The 21,425-nt window shown below is 53.4% G+C and overlaps 1 protein-coding gene across 4 annotated transcripts in view; it reads left to right on the top strand.

The window, feature by feature from the left end:
• The window catches only part of GRM7 (glutamate metabotropic receptor 7), a 469,276-nt gene that overhangs the window by 421,581 nt on the left and 26,270 nt on the right, over positions 1-21,425 (top strand). For all 4 annotated transcript variants that reach the window (XM_073645026.1, XM_073645027.1, XM_073645029.1 and 1 more), the window contains exon 9: positions 995-1,241. In XM_073645026.1, the coding sequence (XP_073501127.1) occupies positions 995-1,241 (247 nt within the window). The remainder of the gene's footprint in view (positions 1-994; positions 1,242-21,425) is intronic.

Below are 21,425 nucleotides of genomic sequence, written 5' to 3'. Positions count from 1 at the left end.
TCTGCTCCTCCGCCCCAGTCTCTGCTCCTCCGCCCCAGTCTCTGCTCCTCCGCCCCAGTCTCTGCTCCTCCGCCCCAGTCTCTGCTCCTCCGCCCCAGTCTCTGCTCCTCCGCCCCAGTCTCTGCTCCTCCGCCCCAGTCTCTGCTCCTCCGCCCCAGTCTCTGCTCCTCCGCCCCAGTCTCTGCTCCTCCGCCCCAGTCTCTGCTCCTCCGCCCCAGCCTCGGGTCCCCTGCGCCAGTCTCGGCTCCTCTATGCCAGTCCCTTGTCCTCTCCGCCAGGCTTGGCTCCTCTGCACCAGGCTCGGCTCCTCCTCCCCAGTCTCTGCTCCTCCGCCCCAGTCTCTGCTCCTCCGCCCCAGTCTCGGCTCCTCTGGTTCCAGGCCCTTGTTCTCTGCGGCAGCCTCGGGTCCTCTGCGCCAGTCTCGGCTCCTCTATGCCAGTCCCTTGTCCTCCCCACCAGGCTCGGCTCCTCCTCCCCAGTCTCGGCTCCTCCTCCCCAGTCTCGGCTCCTCCTCCCCAGTCTCTGCTCCTCCTTCCCAGTCTCTGCTCCTCCGCCCCAGTCTCTGCTCCTCCGCCCCAGTCTCTGCTCCTCTGCCCCAGTCTCCAGTGCTTCCAGCATCAGTGATTGTCTTCACGCAGTCACTTTGAGGGTAATTTGCGCCATCCGCCTCCATGTGACCTGGTTTGGTCAATCACTGGCCTTTGCATAGGAATATATAAGACCGGTGATCTGCCCGGCTGCCATTTTGCTGAATTCATTGACTACGTGAAGTTTTGCATTCAACAGACTCTGAAATTTGGGGGAAATTCCAAATGATTTGGTTGTTACTGGTGGATGTGCGTCTCTGTAACATATAGGCCAATGATGCATAATAACCTGCGCTCTGCCGCCGTACATTATAATGTGCTTCTATATGTGACTTGTCGCCATTATTACTGCCGCAGCTTTGGTTGGGGCCATGTTTAACCCTTTCCCTTCTTCTCGTGTCTTGCAGCTCTACATCCAGACCACCACCCTCACCATCTCCATGAATCTCAGTGCCTCGGTGGCTCTGGGGATGCTTTACATGCCGAAGGTTTATATCATCATCTTCCACCCGGAACTGAATGTGCAGAAACGCAAACGCAGCTTCAAGGCGGTGGTGACAGCGGCCACAATGTCATCACGTCTGTCACACAAGCCCAGTGACCGGCCCAACGGGGAAGCCAAGACCGAGCTCTGCGAGAACGTCAATCCGAACAGTGAGTGTGGGAAACGGCGGAGCTGCGGGTGTGCGCGACTATAACACGGGGCCAGATACGGGCAGCGAGCTGAGTCTTTGTTGTAGGTCAGGGGTGAGGAACCTTCTTTCTGCCAAGGGCCATTTAGATATTCAAGCCTTCCTTGGGGGCCGTACACTAACTCCGTCCACAAAGTGCGTCCTGACGCCGGCGGTGGTGTGCGGACACAAGCTGTCATTGCACGCGCCTCCGCGCTCCGTGGTGAACCGTGCCTACACGCGCTTACAGAGCAAGAAGGAATGAAAAGCCCAGTGGCCATCAAAACACAGCTGCCGGCCCAAGTACTGTGGACCCCAGGAATCTGCCGGAGAAAAGGTCATCGAGGGCTGTAAATGTCCCCAGGGCCTGAGGATCCCCAAGGTGAATAGGTCATAGGTGAAAGTCTCGCTACAAATAGAAACATTGTATCTGACTATCTGTCATTTACTGATCACTAAGCTCTGGTCCGGAGCGACGCTGTCTCTCTGTCTTGCTGTCTCCCTGCCGGGCTGTCTCTCTCACTGTCTCTCTGCCTCGGTCTCGCTCACGGTCTCTGTCTCGCTGTCTTTCTCATTGTTTCTGTCTCTCTCACGGTCTCTCTCGCTGTCTCTGTCTCTCTAATTGTCTCTCTGCCTCGCTCTCACTTTCTCACTGTCTCTCTCTCTATCTCTCTGCCTCGCTGTCAGTCTCTCTCACTGTCTCGATCTCTCTCACGGTCTTGGTCTCACTGTCTCTCTGTCTTGCTGTCTCTGTCTCGGTGTCTCGCTGTCTCTCTTCCGGTCTCTGCCTCATTGTGTCGGTCTCGCTGTCTCTCTCATGGTCTGTCTCGCTGTCTCTCATTGGTCCCGTTCGCTCTGGATTTATTGCAGGTTTCTTCCTCGGTTACGTTGCGCTGTTTTTCCCCCGGTAGCAGCGAGCGCTGATCTGTGTCCAGTTCCAGCTTCGGCCCAGAGATCCATTGCTCAGACGAGGCTGCACGCTGCGTTACGCACTCGCCGTACACTCCGCGCATTCAGTGCACATGAATAGCACAGCGGGGCAGCAAGCTGAAGCGTGACCGGCCGAGCAGAGCCTGCCGGAGCCGAGCACTCAGGACGGGGCTGTGCAGCGAGAGCGGATGGTGGTGGTAGTGCTGGAGATGTTAGGAATGTTATTGCTATTAGTGGCAATGGAGGCGGTGATGGTGCCAATACTACTGGGGCTGGGGCAGCAAGTATTGGCGGTGGTACAGAAACAGGTATTGGCAGCTGTGCAGTAGCCGGTATCGGCGGTGCCTCTGTAGCCGGTATTGGCGGTGCCTCTGTAGCCGGTATCGGCAGTGTCTGTGTAGTTGTTATTGGCAGTGTCTCTGTAGCCGGTATCGGCAGTGTCTCTGTAGCCGGTATCGGCAGTGTCTCTGTAGCCGGTATCGGCGGTGTCTCTGTAGCCGGTATTGGCGGTGTCTGTGTAGCCAGTATTGGCGGTGCCTCTGTAGCCGGTATCGGCGGTGTCTCTGTAGCCGGTATCGGCGGTGTCTCTGTAGCCGGTATCGGCGGTGTCTCTGTAGCTGCTATTGACGGTGTCCCTGTAGCCGGTATTGGTGGTGTCGGTGTAGCCGGTATTGGCGGTGTCTGTGTAGCCGGTATCGGCAGTGTCTCTGTAGCCGGTATCGGCGGTGCCTCTGTAGCCGGTATCGGCGGTGCCTCTGTAGCCGGTATCGGCGGTGTCTCTGTAGCCGGTATCGGCGGTGTCTCTGTAGCTGGTATCGGCGGTGTCCCTGTAGCTGCTATTGACGGTGTCCCTGTAGCCGGTATTGGCAGTGTCTCTGTAGCCGGTATTGGCGGTGTCTCTGTAGCCGGTATCGGCGGTGTTGGTGTAGTCGGTATTGGCGGTGTAGCCGGTATCAGTGTAGCCGGTGTCGGTGTAGCCGGTTTTGGCAGTGTCTGTGTATCCAGTATCGGCGGTGTCGGTGTAGCCGGTATGAGCGGTGTCGGTGTAGCAGGTGTCGGTGTAGCCAGTTTTGGCATTGTCTGTGTAGCCAGTATCGGCGGTGTCTGTGTAGCCAGTATCGGCGGTGTCGGTGTAGCAGGTGTCGGTGTAGCAGGTGTCTGTGTAGCCTGTATCGGTGTAGCAAGTGTTGGTGTAGCCAGTTTTGGCAGTGTCTGTGTAGCCAGTATCGCAGGTGTCGGTGTAGCCTGTATCGGTGTAGCAGGTGTCGGTGTAGCCAGTTTTGGCAGTGTCTGTGTAGCCGGTATCGGCGGTGTCGGTGTAGCAGGTGTCGGTGTAGCCTGTATCGGTGTAGCAGGTGTCGGTGTAGCCAGTTTTGGCAGTGTCGGTGTAGCCAGTATCCGTGTAGCAGGTGTCGGTGTAGCCAGTATTGCCGGTGGTAGCAGCACGGCTCTCTGATCTCGGCGCTCGCAGACCTGGATATGATTTTCGCGGCTCAGACTCAGGAGCGCGTTACATAATTAGATCTTAGCCTCACGATAGGGACGGGCAGGAAGGTGACGCGGCCAATCGATAGCCGCGTGCTGAGCAGGAGCGAACCTCCGGGCAGGAAAGTGTTAACACTGGGCTATAAATAGAAGGTGCGAGGTCCCGTCGGTCCCTGTTCTTTCGCTTTCTGTCCTAGTTTCTTAAATAGGCCGTTTTGTTCCCATTTTCTGCTCTTTTCGCCGAATCTTCTTCTTTCCTTTTGGGAGTAAAATTCTCATCAAGCGGGGCAGGTGATGGTGTTAATGCCGCTCTCCCGGGGGTCCGGGCTCCTCCTTTACCGGGGAGGAAACCTTCACCATTCTCTTTTCATGTCTGAGGGACCGCGGCCTCCGGTTCTGCAGCTCGGGGGGCACAGTGACCTATGAAGTCATGGACGGGTACAGCTGCCGGGACCTGGAGGCGGCAGAGTGACTGAAGACAAGGGGGAAGGGGTCCTACTGCAGGGCGTGCATACTAATGCAATGGGGTCCTGGTAGAGATGGGGCCGTCACTTCTGCTATTAGGTGGGAAAAGCCTGGTCAAGACCCCTCTAAGAGATCCGAGATTTGTTCCACGGCTGCTGAGAAGTCTATGGAGAGGGAGACAAACCTGAGGCCCAGAATCAGAATGGGGCAAAGTTTGGTGTCATATAAAGTTCTGCAACTTTTTATATTTCAGTCGCCCATTCAGATGACCCAATGTTCCTGTTTTTTTACCTCCCTCCAGACTCCTGCGTATCTGTTCAGGTTACAAAATGCTCCAGCCCCGCAGCCAGTCCCCTCCAGACCCCTGCCCAGGTGGCTCAGTGCTCCCGGCCCGCCGCCCCCTTCAGATCCTTGTTCTGGTGGTCCAATGCTCCAAACCCACAGTCCCCTCCAGACCCTCATATGTGTATTCAGGTGGTCCGATACTCTAGGCCCGCATTCAGGTGGTACATTGCTGCAGATCTGCAGTCCCCTCCAGACCCTCATGTTTGTGTTCAGGTGGTCCAATACTCCAAGCTCGCAGCCCCCTTCAGATCCTTGTTCTCGTGGTCCAATGCTCCAAACCCACAGTCCCCTCCAGACCCTCATATGTGAATTCAGGTGGTCCGATACTCTAGGCCCGCATTCAGGTGGTGCATTGCTCCAGATCTGCAGTCCCCTCCAGACCCTCATGTTTGTGTTCAGGTGGTCCAATACTCCAAGCTCGCAGCCCCCTTCAGATCCTTGTTCTGGTGGTCCAGTGCTCCTTACCCAGCCGCAGCCCCCCTGACTTCTGTTCAGGTGGGCCAATGCTCCAGGCCCTCTGCCCCCTCCAGGCTCCTGTTCTGGTGGTGCTCCTTACCCCTAGCCCCCCCCCAGACTTCTGTTTACATGGCCCAATGCTCCATGTCCTCAGACTCCCATTCAGGTGGTGTATTGCTCCATACCCGCAGACCCCTGTGGTTGCCCTCATGTTCTGGTGGTTTAGGGCTCCTTTCCCGCAGCCACCGTTCAGGTGGCCCAATGCTCCATTCCCGCAGCGCCCACAGACCCCGTTCCTATGTCCGCGCAGTCAGGGTTGAGGCCATATTGGATGATCGCAGCTGTAGTCACAGACTCGGCTCTTTCTAATGCAGATGTGATACAAAGTGACCCGTCCGCCCGCAGGGGGCGCCGGCCCCCTCTGTGAACCTGTCACACTCCCCAATGTTCTGTGACATGTGACAGTGTGAGCGCCGTCCCCACAGGATGGCAGCGAGTGAAGCGGCATCTTGTGAGGTCAGCAGCTTCTCCCCGTGGCGCGGTTGGCACGGAGGAGGCTCGTTAGAGGCGATCTGCTGATTTTGGGTTTTCCGCTCTGCGTTGGTCGGTTATGGATCAGTTAATAAAGTGCCATTTCCAGCCTGGATTGACAGGGGGGCCGACAGGATGAGACACAGACGCCACGAGGGGGATATTCTGCCAGCGCACCATGATGGACGAGCTGCATCCAACGCCGCGGATCATCTTTTGGTCTCTCATTAACAGGGTTGAAGAGGATTAACAAAACATCTGCTTTTTGTTAAAAATGGCGCCACCCTTGTCCACAGGCTGAGTCTGGTATCGCAACTCAGCTCTATAGAATCGAATGGGGTTCACCTGCAATACCACACACAACCTGAAGACAGGATGGCGCTATTTTATTAGATAGCAGCCATGTTTTACCAACGCAACGCCTTTAATTTGCCCTTTTGTTTCCTTCTTAACCCTTTTATTAAGAGCCACCGGTAAAAGCTTTGCAGGACCCACGGGAGGGGTGGGGGGGCACCAGACTGGGCTTCTTCTTAAAAAGGTCCCTATGTATAAAGTTCTTGACCTTTACTATACTCTATGCTTCAGTCTCTCATCATTTATAAGATCTCTGCTTCCTGTCAGTGAATGGAAACATTAATGATCAGACTGGGAATCTGCCCTGTTGATACAGCAGATGGTTTGTTACAATGTATCAGTACAGGTAAAATATTTTTAAGGGGGAATTTTCCAAAATATTTTTATCATTTTTTGCAATAAATTGCCTGCACCAAAATTGTGCAAAACGTTATTGGTGTCGCTGCAATTTAATAAAGTAGAAAAAGTAGAAATATTTTGGAACTGAGGGCCCCTATATTAGGGACCATTGGGGGCCCCAGCGATTGTTTATGTTCAGATGGTCCAGTGCTCCAGGCCCACAGCGTCCTCCAGACCCCCGATCCGGTGGTCCAATGCTCTAGAGCCCCTATTTTTAGGGACCAGTGGGGGTCCCAGCAATTATATATGTTTTATCATCTCTTCATAAATGTGTGAGACCCCTTTAAACTCTCAGAGATTGCACTGCACTGATACACTGTAACAAACGCTCAGAATTAAACTGAGACAAGTTTCCAATCTTCCGAATGTTTCCATTTGCTGACAGCAAGCAGCGGTGATTTCCTCCGTGCTCCACCTGCGACTGCGGGCCGGGCGTTGCCTCGTACAGACTGATCACGGCGCGGCTCCGTCCACAGACAGTGGATCAAACGCAAAGACCACCTAGAACTTTGGCGACTCGGACTATAAATAAGTGATGTGGATTCTCTATGACCCGCAACTAAATAAAGAACGAGCCATTGCCATGACTACATCCAATGTAGGGCGTACAGCCTGGGAACGGGGCGAGTGCAGGGAATTACCGCTGACCCCGAGGCGACCCGCTGACCCACAAGGGGGTCTCCAATATGGACCCACATTAGTGGCCAGGAGCTCTGCCTGCATGAGAGGCGCAGGGAGCACACGGATGCTCCTTCCTTACCTTTCCTCTTGGCTCCAGATGTCCCAAGATCAGCGGCGCCTGATCACAAATGAAGCAAACTTTTTTCCAAATCTGCTCATCTCAAGATGTCTCCAGCCACTGGCGGACACGGACAGATGGGGCCCCTGTGCAAGAACAGTATATGGCCCCTGTGCAGGAACAGTATATGGGCCCCTGTGCAGGAACAGTATATGGGTCCCTGTGCAAGAACAGTATATGGGCCCCTGTGCAAGAACAGTATATGGCCCCTGTGCAGGAACAGTATATGGGCCCCTGTGCAAGAACAGTATATGGGCCCCTGTGCAGGAACAGTATATGGACCCCTGTGCAGGAACAGTATATGGGTCCATGTGCAAGAACAGTATATGGACCCTGTGCAAGAACAGTATATGGCCCCTGTGCAGGAACAGTATATGGGCCCCTGTGCAAGAACAGTATATGGGCCCCTGTGCAGGAACTGTATATGGACCCTGTGCAGGAACAGTATATGGGTCCCTGTGCAAGAACAGTATATGGCCCCTGTGCAGGAACAGTATATGGGCCCCTGTGCAAGAACAGTATATGGCCCCTGTGCAAGAACAGTATATGACCCCTGTGCAGGAACAGTATATGGGCCCCTGTGCAAGAACAGTATATGGCCCCTGTGCAGGAACAGTATATGGGCCCCTGTGCAAGAACAGTATATGGCCCCTGTGCAGGAACAGTATATGGGCCCCTGTGCAAGAACAGTATATGGCCCCTGTGCAGGAACAGTATATGGGCCCCTGTGCAGGAACAGTATATGGGTCCCTGTGCAAGAACAGTATATGGGCCCCTGTGCAAGAACAGTATATGGCCCCTGTGCAGGAACAGTATATGGGCCCCTGTGCAAGAACAGTATATGGGCCCCTGTGCAGGAACAGTATATGGCCCCTGTGCAGGAACAGTATATGGGCCCCTGTGCAAGAACAGTATATGGGTCCCTGTGCAAGAACAGTATATGGGCCCCTGTGCAAGAACAGTATATGGCCCCTGTGCAGGAACAGTATATGGGCCCCTGTGCAAGAACAGTATATGGGCCCCTGTGCAGGAACTGTATATGGACCCCTGTGCAGGAACAGTATATGGGTCCCTGTGCAAGAACAGTATATGGCCCCTGTGCAGGAACAGTATATGGGCCCCTGTGCAAGAACAGTATATGGGCCCCTGTGCAAGAACAGTATATGGCCCCTGTGCAGGAACAGTATATGGACCCCTGTGCAGGAACAGTATATGGACCCCTGTGCAAGAACAGTATATGGACCCCTGTGCAAGAACAGTATATGGACCCCTGTGCAAGAACAGTATATGGCCCCTGTGCAAGAACAGTATATGGCCCGTGTGCAGGAACAGTATATGGCCCGTGTGCAGGAACAGTATATGGCCCGTGTGCAGGAACAGTATATGGACCCCTGTGCAGGAACAGTATATGGGCCCCTGTGCAGGAACAGTATATGGGCCCCTGTGCAGGAACAGTATATGGGCCCCTGTGCAGGAACAGTATATGGGCCCCTGTGCAGGAACAGTATATGGACACCTGTGCAAGAACAGTATATTGACCCTGTGCAGGAACAGTATATGGACCCCTGTGCAAGAACAGTATATGGACCCTGTGCAGGAACAGTATATGGACCCCTGTGCAGGAACAGTATATGGCCCCTGTGCAGGAACAGTATATGGGCCCCTGTGCAGGAACAGTATATGGACCCATGTGCAGGAACAGTATATGGGCCCCTGTGCAAGAACAGTATATGGGCTCCTGTGCAGGAACAGTATATGGCCCCTGTGCAGGAACAGTATATGGGCCCCTGTGCAGGAACAGTATATGGACCCATGTGCAGGAACAGTATATGGACCCATGTGCAGGAACAGTATATGGACCCCTGTGCAGGAACAGTACATGGCCCATGTGCAGGAACAGTATATGGACCCCTGTGCAGGAACAGTATATGGACCCCTGTGCAGGAACAGTATATGGGCCCCTGTGCAGGAACAGTATATGGGCCCCTGTGCAGGAACAGTATATGGGCCCCTGTGCAGGAACAGTATATGGACCCCTGTGCAGGAACAGTATATGGGCCCCTGTGCAGGAACAGTATATGGGCCCCTGTGCAGGAACAGTATATGGGCCCCTGTGCAGGAACAGTATATGGGCCCCTGTGCAGGAACAGTATATGGACACCTGTGCAAGAACAGTATATTGACCCTGTGCAGGAACAGTATATGGACCCCTGTGCAAGAACAGTATATGGACCCTGTGCAGGAACAGTATATGGACCCCTGTGCAGGAACAGTATATGGGCCCCTGTGCAAGAACAGTATATGGACCCCTGTGCAGGAACAGTATATGGCCCCTGTGCAGGAACAGTATATGGCCCCTGTGCAGGAACAGCATATGGACCCCTGTGCAAGAACAGTATATGGACCCTGTGCAGGAACAGTATATGGACCCCTGTGCAAGAACAGTATATGGACCTGTGCAGGAACAGTATATGGACCCCTGTGCAGGAACAGTATATGGCTCCTGTGCAGGAACAGTATATGGACCCATGTTCAGGAACAGTATATGGACCCCTGTGCAGGAACAGTATATGGACCCCTGTGCAAGAACAGTATATGGACCCTGTGCAGGAACAGTATATGGACCCCTGTGCAAGAACAGTATATGGGCCCCTGTGCAGGAACAGTATATGGACCCCTGTGCAGGAACTGTATATGGCCCCTGTGCAGGAACAGTATATGGACCCCTGTGCAAGAACAGTATATGGACCCCTGTGCAAGAACAGTATATGGACCCTGTGCAGGAACAGTATATGGACCCCTGTGCAGGAACAGTATATGGACCCCTGTGCAGGAACAGTATATGGGCCCTGTGCAGGAACAGTATATGGGCCCCTGTGCAGGAACAGTATATCAGCCCCTGTGCAGGAACAGTATATGGGCCCCTGTGCAGGAACAGTATATAGATCCCTGTGCAGGAACAGTATATGGACCCCTGTGCAGGAACAGTATATGGGCTCCTGTGCAGAAACAGTATATGGACCCCTGTGCAGGAACAGTATATGGACCCCTGTGCAGGAACAGTATATGACCCCTGTGCAGGAACAGTATATGGGCCCCTGTGCAGGAACAGTATATGGACCCCTGTGCAGGAACAATATATGGGCCCCTGTGTAAGAACAGTATATGGGCCCCCGTGTAGGAACAGTATATGGGCTCCTGTGAAGGAAAAGTATATGGGCTCCTGTGCAGGAACAGTATATGGGCTCCTGTGCAGGAACAATATATGGGCCCCTGTGCAGGAACAATATATGGGCCCCTGTGTAAGAACAGTATATGGACCCCTGTGCAGGAACAGTATATGGGCCCCTGTGCAGGAACAGTATATGGACCCCTGTGCAGGAACAATATATGGGCCCCTGTGTAAGAACAGTATATGGGCCCCTGTGCAGGAACAGTATATGGGCCCCTGTGCAGGAACAGTATATGGGCCCCTGTGCAGGAAAAGTATATGGGCTCCTGTGCAGGAACAGTATATGGGCTCCTGTGCAGGAACAGTATATGGGCTCCTGTGCAGGAACAGTATATGGCCCATGTGCAGGAACAGTATATGGGCCCCTGTGCAAGAACAGTATATGACCCCTGTGCAGGAACAGTATATGGACCCCTGTGGAAGAACAGTATATGGACCCTGTGCAGGAACAGTATATGGACCCATGTGCAGGAACAGTATATGGACCCATGTGCAGGAACAGTATATGGGCCCCTGTGCAGGAACAGTATATGGCCCCTGTGCAGGAACAGTATATGGCCCCTGTGCAGGAACAGTATATGGGCTCCTGTGCAGGAACAGTATATGGGCTCCTGTGCAGGAACAGTATATGGACCCCTGTGCAGGAACAGTATATGGACCCCTGTGCAGGAACAGTATATGGACCCCTGTGCAGGAACAGTATATGGACCCCTGTGCAGGAACAATATTTGGGCCCCTGTGCAGGAACAGTATATGGACCCCTGTGCAGGAACAGTATATGGACCCCTGTGCAGGAACAGTATATGGCCCCTGTGCAGGAAAAGTATATGGGCCCCTGTGCAGGAACAGTATATGGTCCCTGTGCAGGAACAGTATATGGGCCCCTGTGCAGGAACAGTATATGGACCCTGTGCAGGAACAGTATATGGGCCCCTGTGCAGAAACAGTATATGGGCCCCTGTGCAGGAACAGTATATGGGCCCCTGTGCAGGAACTATATATGAACCCCTGTACAGGAACAGTATATGGACCCCTGTGCAGGAACAGTATATGGGCCCCTGTGCAGGAGCAGTATATGGGCCCCTGTGCAGGAACAGTATATGGGCCCCTGTGCAGGAACAGTATATGGGCCCCTGTGCAGGAACAATATATGGCCCCTGTGCAGGAACAGTATATGGGCCCCTGTGCAGGAACAGTATATGGGCCCCTGTGCAGGAACAGTATATGGACCCCTGTGCAGGAAAAGTATATGGACCCCTGTGCAGGAATAGTATAGGGGGCCCAATGCACAAGAACAGTATATGGGCCCCTGTGCAGGAACAGTATATGGGCCCCTGTGCAGGAACAGTATATGGACCCCTGTGCAGGAATAGTATAGGGGGCCCAATGCACAAGAACAGTATATGGGCCCCTGTGCAGGAACAGTATATGGCCCCTGTGCAGGAACAGTATATGGGCCCCTGTGCAGGAACAGTATATGGCCCCTGTGCAGGAACAGTATATGGGCCCCTGTGCAGGAACAGTATATGGACCCCTGTGCAGGAGTAGTATATGGGCCCCTGTGCAGGAACAGTATATGGCCCCTGTGCAGGAACAGTATAGGGGCCCCTGTGCAGGAGCAGTATATGGGCCCCTGTGAAGGAACAGTATATGGCCCCTGTGCAGGAACAGTATATGGGCCCCTGTGAAGGAACAGTATATGGCCCCTGTGCAGGAACAGTATATGGCCCCTGTGCAGGAACAGTATATGGCCCCTGTGCAGGAACAGTATATGGGCCCCTGTAAAGGAACAGTATATGGCCCCTGTGCAGGAACAGTATATGGGCCCCTGTAAAGGAACAGTATATGGGCCCCTGTAAAGAAACAGTATATGGGCCCCTGTGCAGGAACAGTATATGGCCCCCTGGGAAGGAACAGTATATGGCCCCCTGTGCAGGAACAGTATATGGGCCCCTGTGCAGGAACAGTATATGGGCCCCTGTGCAGGAACAGTATATGGGCCCCTGTGCAGGAACAGTATATGGGCCCCTGTGTTGGAACAGTATATGGCCCCTGTGAAGGAACAGTATATGGCCCCTGTACAGGAACAGTATATGGACCCCTGTGCAGGAACAGTATGTGGGCACCTGTGCAGGAACAGTATATGGACCCCTGTGCAGGAACAGTATATGGGCCGCTGTGCAGGAACAGTATATGGACCCCTGTGCAGGAACAGTATATGGAACCCTGTGCAGGAACCGTATATGGGCCCCTGTGCAGGAACAGTATATGGCCCCTGTGCAGGAACAGTATATGGCCCCTGTGCAGGAACAGTATATGGACCCCTGTGCAGGAACAGTATATGGCCCCTGTGCAGGAACAGTATATGGCCCCTGTGAAGGAACAGTATATGGGCCCCTGTGCAGGAACAGTATATGGACCCCTGTGCAGGAACAGTATATGGACCCCTGTGCAGGAACAGTATATGGCCCCTGTGAAAGAACAGTATATGGACCCCTGTGCAGGAACAGTATATGGACCCCTGTGCAGGAACAGTATATGGACCCCTGTGCAGGAACAGTATATGGCCCCTGTGAAGGAACAGTATATGGACCCCTGTGCAGGAACAGTATATGGACCCCTGTGCAGGAACAGTATATGGCCCCTGTGCAGGAACAGTATATGGCCCCTGTGCAGGAACAGTATATGGCCCCTGTGAAGGAACAGTATATGGACCCCTGTGCAGGAACAGTATATGGGCCCCTGTGCAGGAAGAGTATATGGGCCCCTGTGCAGGAAGAGTATATGGGCCCCTGTGCAGGAAGAGTATATGGACCCCTGTGCAGGAACAGTATATGGACCCCTGTGCAGGAACAGTATATGGACCCCTGTGCAGGAACAGTATATGGACCCCTGTGCAGGAACAGTATATGGACCCCTGTGCAGGAACAGTATATGGACCCCTGTGCAGGAACAGTATATGGGCCCCTGTGCAGGAACAGTATATGGACCCCTGTGCAGGAACAGTATATGGACCCTGTGCAGGAACAGTATATGGGCTCCTGTGCAGGAACAGTATATGGGCCCCTGTGCTGGAACAGTATATGGACCCCTGTGCAGGAGCAGTATATGGACCTCTGTGCAGGAGCAGTATATGGACCCCTGTGCAGGAACAGTATATGGACCCCTGTGCAGGAACAGTATATGGGTCCCTGTGCAGGAACAGTATATGGGTCCCTGTGCAGGAACAGTATATGGACCCCTGTGCAGGAGCAGTATATGGACCTCTGTGCAGGAACAGTATATGGGTCCCTGTGCAGGAACAGTATATGGGTCCCTGTGCAGGAGCAGTATATGGACCCCTGTGCAGGAACAGTATATGGACCCCTGTGCAGGAGCAGTATATGGACCCCTGTGCAGGAACAGTATATGGACCCCTGTGCAGGAACAGTATATGGTCCCTGTGCAGGAACAGTATATGGGTCCCTGTGCAGGAACAGTATATGGACCCCTGTGCAGGAGCAGTATATGGACCCCTGTGCAGGAACAGTATATGGGTCCCTGTGCAGGAACAGTATATGGGTCCCTGTGCAGGAACAGTATATGGGTCCCTGTGCAGGAGCAGTATATGGACCCCTGTGCAGGAACAGTATATGGACCCCTGTGCAGGAACAGTATATGGTCCCTGTGCAGGAACAGTATATGGGTCCCTGTGCAGGAACAGTATATGGACCCCTGTGCAGGAGCAGTATATGGACCTCTGTGCAGGAGCAGTATATGGACCCCTGTGCAGGAACAGTATATGGACCCCTGTGCAGGAACTGTATATGGACCCCTGTACAGGAACTGTATATGAACCCCTGTGCAGGAACAGTATATGGGCCCTTGTGCAGGAGCAGTATATGGGCCCCTGTGGAGGAACAGTATATGGGCCCCTGTGCAGGAACAGTATATGGGCCCCTGTGCAGGAACAATATATGGCCTTTGTGCAGGAACAGTATATGGGCCCCTGTGCAGGAACAGTATATGGACCCCTGTGCAGGAACAGTATATGGACCCCTGTGCAGGAATAGTATATAGACCCCTGTGCAGGAATAGTATATGGTCCCCTGTGCAGGAATAGTATAGGGGGCCCAATGCACAAGAACAGTATATGGGCCCCTGTGCAGGAACAGTATATGGGCCCCTGTGCAGGAACAGTATATGGACCCCTGTGCAGGAATAGTATAGGGGGCCCAATGCACAAGAACAGTATATGGGCCCCTGTGCAGGAACAGTATATGGGCCCCTGTGCAGGAACAGTATATGGCCCCTGTGCAGGAACAGTATATGGGCCCCTGTGCAGGAACAGTATATGGGCCCCTGTGCAGGAACAGTATATGGACCCTGTGCAGGAACAGTATATGGACCCCTGTGCAGGAACAGTATATGGACCCCTGTGCAGGAATAGTATAGGGGGCCCAATGCACAAGAACAGTATATGGACCCCTGTGCAGGAACAGTATATGGGCCCCTGTGCAGGAACAGTATATGGACCCTGTGCAGGAACAGTATATGGACCCCTGTGCAGGAACAGTATATGGGTCCCTGTGCAGGAACAGTATATGGACCCCTGTGCAGGAACAGTATATGGACCCTGTGCAGGAACAGTATATGGTCCCTGTGCAAGAACAGTATATGGCCCCTGTGCAGGAACAGTATATGGTCCCTGTGCAAGAACAGTATATGGCCCCTGTGCAGGAACAGTATATGGACCCCTGTGCATGAACAGTATATGGACCCTGTGCAGGAACAGTATATGGTCCCTGTGCAGGAACAGTATATGGGCCCCTGTGCAGGAACAGTATATGGTCCCTGTGCAGGAACAGTATATGGGCCCCTGTGCAGGAACAGTATATGGACCCCTGTGCAGGAACTGTATATGGACCCCTGTACAGGAACTGTGTATGAACCCCTGTGCAGGAACAGTATATGGGCCCTTGTGCAGGAACAGTATATGGCCCCTGTGCAGGAACAGTATATGGCCCCTGTGCAGGAACAGTATATGGGCCCCTGTGGAGGAACAGTATATGGGCCCCTGTGCAGGAACAGTATATGGGCCCCTGTGCAGGAACAATATATGGCCCCTGTGCAGGAACAGTATATGGGCCCCTGTGCAGGAACAGTATATGGACCCTGTGCAGGAACAGTATATGGACCCCTGTGCAGGAACAGTATATGGACCCCTGTGCAGGAATAGTATAGGGGGCCCAATGCACAAAAACAGTATATGGGCCCATGTGCAGGAACAGTATATGGGCCCCTGTGCAGGAACAGTATATGGACCCCTGTGCAGGAATAGTATAGGGGGCCCAATGCACAAGAACAGTATATGGGCCCCTGTGCAGGAACAGTATATGGCCCCCTGTGCAGGAACAGTATATGGCCCCTGTGCAGGAACAGTATATGGGCCCCTGTGCAGGAACAGTATATGGGCCCCTGTGCAGGAACAGTATATGGGCCCCTGTGCAGGAACAGTATATGGACCCTGTGCAGGAACAGTATATGGACCCCTGTGCAGGAACAGTATATGGACCCCTGTGCAGGAATAGTATAGGGGGCCCAATGCACAAGAACAGTATATGGGCCCCTGTGCAGGAACAGTATATGGGCCCTTGTGCAGGAGCAGTATATGGGCCCCTGTGGAGGAACAGTATATGGGCCCCTGTGCAGGAACAGTATATGGGCCCCTGTGCAGGAACAATATATGGGCCCCTGTGCAGGAACAGTATATGGGCCCCTGTGCAGGAACAGTATATGGACCCCTGTGCAGGAACAGTATATGGACCCCTGTGCAGGAACAGTATATGGACCCCTGTGCAGGAACAGTATATGGACCCCTGTGCAGGAACAGTATATGGGCCCTTGTGCAGGAACAGTATATGGGCCCCTGTGCAGGAACAGTATATGGACCCCTGTGCAGGAACAGTATATGGACCCCTGTGCAGGAATAGTATATGGACCCCTGTGCAGGAATAGTATATGGTCCCCTGTGCAGGAATAGTATAGGGGGCCCAATGCACAAGAACAGTATATGGGCCCCTGTGCAGGAACAGTATATGGGCCCCTGTGCAGGAACAGTATATGGACCCCTGTGCAGGAATAGTATAGGGGGCCCAATGCACAAGAACAGTATATGGGCCCCTGTGCAGGAACAGTATATGGCCCCTGTGCAGGAACAGTATATGGGCCCCTGTGCAGGAACAGTATATGGGCCCCTGTGCAGGAACAGTATATGGGCCCCTGTGCAGGAACAGTATATGGACCCTGTGCAGGAACAGTATATGGACCCCTGTGCAGGAACAGTATATGGACCCCTGTGCAGGAATAGTATAGGGGGCCCAATGCACAAGAACAGTATATGGACCCCTGTGCAGGAACAGTATATGGGCCCCTGTGCAGGAACAGTATATGGACCCTGTGCAGGAACAGTATATGGACCCCTGTGCAGGAACAGTATATGGACCCCTGTGCAGGAACAGTATATGGTCCCTGTGCAAGAACAGTATATGGCCCCTGTGCAGGAACAGTATATGGACCCCTGTGCATGAACAGTATATGGACCCTGTGCAGGAACAGTATATGGTCCCTGTGCAGGAACAGTATATGGGCCCCTGTGCAGGAACAGTATATGGTCCCTGTGCAGGAACAGTATATGGGCCCCTGTGCAGGAACAGTATATGGACCCCTGTGCAGGAACTGTATATGGACCCCTGTACAGGAACTGTGTATGAACCCCTGTGCAGGAACAGTATATGGGCCCTTGTGCAGGAACAGTATATGGCCCCTGTGCAGGAACAGTATATGGGCCCCTGTGGAGGAACAGTATATGGGCCCCTGTGCAGGAACAATATATGGCCCCTGTGCAGGAACAGTATATGGGCCCCTGTGCAGGAACAGTATATGGACCCTGTGCAGGAACAGTATATGGACCCCTGTGCAGGAACAGTATATGGACCCCTGTGCAGGAATAGTATATGGACCCCTGTGCAGGAACAGTATATGGGCCCATGTGCAGGAACAGTATATGGGCCCCTGTGCAGGAACAGTATATGGACCCCTGTGCAGGAATAGTATAGGGGGCCCAATGCACAAGAACAGTATATGGGCCCCTGTGCAGGAACAGTATATGGCCCCTGTGCAGGAACAGTATATGGCCCCCTGTGCAGGAACAGTATATGGCCCCTGTGCAGGAACAGTATATGGGCCCCTGTGCAGGAACAGTATATGGGCCCCTGTGCAGGAACAGTATATGGGCCCCTGTGCAGGAACAGTATATGGACCCTGTGCAGGAACAGTATATGGACCCCTGTGCAGGAACAGTATATGGACCCCTGTGCAGGAATAGTATAGGGGGCCCAATGCACAAGAACAGTATATGGGCCCCTGTGCAGGAACAGTATATGGGCCCCTGTGCAGGAACAGTATATGGACCCCTGTGCAGGAATAGTATAGGGGGCCCAATGCACAAGAACAGTATATGGGCCCCTGTGCAGGAACAGTATATGGCCCCTGTGCAGGAACAGTATATGGGCCCCTGTGCAGGAACAGTATATGGCCCCTGTGCAGGAACAGTATATGGGCCCCTGTGCAGGAACAGTATATGGCCCCTGTGCAGGAACAGTATATGGTCCCCTGTGCAGGAACAGTATATGGTCCCTGTGCAGGAACAGTATATGGGTCCCTGTGCAGGAACAGTATATGGACCCCTGTGCAGGAGCAGTATATGGACCCCTGTGCAGGAGCAGTATATGGTCCCTGTGCAAGAACAGTATATGGCCCCTGTGCAGGAACAGTATATGGTCCCTGTGCAGGAACAGTATATGGGCCCCTGTGCAGGAACAGTATATGGTCCCTGTGCAGGAACAGTATATGGTCCCTGTGCAAGAACAGTATATGGCCCCTGTGCAGGAACAGTATATGGGCCCCTGTGCAGGAACAGTATATGGGCCCCTGTGCAGGAACAGTATATGGACCCCTGTACAGGAACTGTATATGAACCCCTGTGCAGGAACAGTATATGGGCCCTTGTGCAGGAGCAGTATATGGGCCCCTGTGGAGGAACAGTATATGGGCCCCTGTGCAGGAACAGTATATGGGCTCCTGTGCAGGAACAATATATGGCCCCTGTGCAGGAACAGTATATGGGCCCCTGTGCAGGAACAGTATATGGACCCCTGTGCAGGAACAGTATATGGGCCCCTGTGCAGGAACAGTATATGGACCCTGTGCAGGAACAGTATATGGGCCCCTGTGCAGGAACAGTATATGGGCTCCTGTGCAGGAACAGTATATGGCCCCTGTGCAGGAACAGTATATGGGCCCCTGTGCAGGAACAGTATATGGGCCCCTGTGCAGGAACAGTATATGGACCCTGTGCAGGAACAGTATATGGACCCCTGTGCAGGAACAGTATATGGGCCCCTGTGCAGGAACAGTATATGGGCCCCTGTGCAGGAACAGTATATGGACCCCTGTGCAGGAACAGTATATGGACCCCTGTGCAGGAATAGTATAGGGGGCCCAATGCACAAGAACAGTATATGGGCCCCTGTGCAGGAACAGTATATGGGCCCCTGTGCAGGAACAGTATATGGACCCCTGTGCAGGAATAGTATAGGGGGCCCAATGCACAAGAACAGTATATGGGCCCCTGTGCAGGAACAGTATATGGGCCCCTGTGCAGGAACAGTATATGGACCCCTGTGCAGGAACAGTATATGGGCCCCTGTGCAGGAACAGTATATGGACCCTGTGCAGGAACAGTATATGGACCCCTGTGCAGGAACAGTATATGGACCCCTGTGCAGGAACAGTATATGGCCCCTGTGCAGGAATAGTATAGGGGGCCCAATGCACAAGAACAGTATATGGGCCCCTGTGCAGGAACAGTATATGGGCCCCTGTGCAGGAACAGTATATGGACCCCTGTGCAGGAATAGTATATGGACCCCTGTGCAGGAGTAGTATATGGGCCCCTGTGCATGAACAGTATATGGGCCCCTGTGCATGAACAGTATATGGGCCCCTGTGCAGGAACAGTATATGGCCCCTGTGCAGGAACAGTATAGGGGCCCCTGTGCAGGAGCAGTATATGGCCCCTGTGAAGGAACAGTATATGGCCCCTGTGCAGGAACAGTATATGGGCCCCTGTGCAGGAACAGTATATGGCCCCTGTGCAGGATCAGTATATGGCCCATGTGCAGGAACAGTATATGGGCCCCTGTAAAGGAACAGTATATGGGCCCCTGTAAAGGAACAGTATATGGGCCCCTGTGAAGGAACAGTATATGGGCCCCTGTGCAGGAACAGTATATGGCCCCCTGTGCAGGAACAGTATATGGGCCCCTGTGCAGGAACAGTATATGGGCCCCTGTGTTGGAACAGTATATGGCCCCTGTGAAGGAACAGTATATGGCCCCTGTGCAGGAACAGTATATGGCCCATGTGAAGGAACAGTATATGGGCCCCTGTGCAGGAACAGTATATGGACCCCTGTGCAGGAACAGTATATGGCCCCTGTGCAGGAACAGTATATGGCCCCTGTGCAGGAACAGTATATGGCCCCTGTGAAGGAACAGTATATGGGCCCCCGTGCAGGAACAGTATATGGGCCCCTGTGAAGGAACAGTATATGGACCCTTGTGCAGGAACAGTATATGGACCCCTGTGCAGGAACAGTATATGGACCCCTGTGCAGGAACAGTATATGGGCCCCTGTGCAGGAACAGTATATGGGCCCCTGTGCAGGAACAGTATATGGGCCCCTGTGCAGGAAGAGTATATGGCCCCTGTGAAGGAACAGTATATGGACCCTTGTGCAGGAACAGTATATGGACCCCTGTGCAGGAACAGTATATGGACCCCTGTGCAGGAACAGTATATGGCCCCTGTGCAGGAACAGTATATGGACCCCTGTGCAGGAACAGTATATGGCCCCTGTGCAGGAACAGTATATGGGCCCCTGTGCAGGAAGAGTATATGGACCCCTGTGCAGGAACAGTATATGGGCCCCTGTGCAGGAAGAGTATATGGACCCCTGTGCAGGAACAGTATATGGGCCCCTGTGCAGGAAGAGTATATGGACCCCTGTGCAGGAACAGTATATGGACCCCTGTGCAGGAACAGTATATGGACCCCTGTGCAGGAACAGTATATGTCCCCTGTGCAGGAACAGTATATGGACCCCTGTGCAGGAACAGTATATGGCCCCTGTGCAGGAACAGTATATGGCCCCTGTGCAGGAACAGTATATGGACCCCTGTGCAGGAACAGTATATGGCCCCTGTGCAGGAACAGTATATGGACCCCTGTGCAGGAACAGTATTTGGCCCCTGTGCAGGAACAGTATATGGGCCCCTGTGCAGGAACAGTGTATGGGCCCCTGTGCAGGAACAGTATATGGCCCCTGTGCAGGAACAGTATATGGACCCCTGTGCAGGAACAGTATATGGGCCCCTGTGCAGGAACAGTATATGGGCCCCTGTGCAGGAACAGTATATGGACCCCTGTGCAGGAACAGTATATGGGCCCCTGTGCATGAACAGTATATGGGCCCCTGTGCATGAACAGTATATGGGCCCCTGTGCAGGAACAGTATATGGCCCCTGTGCAGGAACAGTATATGGACCCCTGTGCAGGAACAGCATATGGGCCCCTGTGCATGAACAGTATATGGGCCCCTGTGCAGGAACAGTATATGGACCCCTGTGCATGAACAGTATATGGGCCCCTGTGCAGAACAATAACTCATCATAATGCACAATTCCAGCTGCTATGGAGCCAGATGTGGCCCCCCGACCTCTTGGGCCCCTGTGCGGTTGCACCAATGATATGTCCGCCACTGTCTCCAGCCAAAAATGAGGAAGGACACATCTGTTACTGGGGCGGCGGCAGATCTACTGATAAGGAGTGGCGCCGGGGATGCCGGCAGGTAGGAGGAGGCTGGCAATGCTGCGGTCTGGCGGTCCGGACTAGAGATATGGCTCCTGGGCCGGGCTCAGATGAAACATTTTGCTCAACAGCAAAATTAATCACAACCAAGTCTGTTGCAGCTGGGATGTAGCAGCACCTCTGTGCTTTTTGGGCTGATTTTGAGTCACTTGTTATTTTTTACTCTATACACATCCAAAGCTGCAATAAATGTTACTTTC

The sequence above is a fragment of the Phyllobates terribilis genome, unplaced genomic scaffold (assembly GCF_046119375.1).
Source record: "Phyllobates terribilis strain yellow unplaced genomic scaffold, ASM4611937v1 Scaffold_8__6_contigs__length_399053987, whole genome shotgun sequence".
Lineage (NCBI taxonomy): Eukaryota > Metazoa > Chordata > Amphibia > Anura > Dendrobatidae > Phyllobates > Phyllobates terribilis.
Note: the sequence above shows the minus strand (reverse complement) of the source record. Positions and strands in the feature narration are given on the sequence as shown.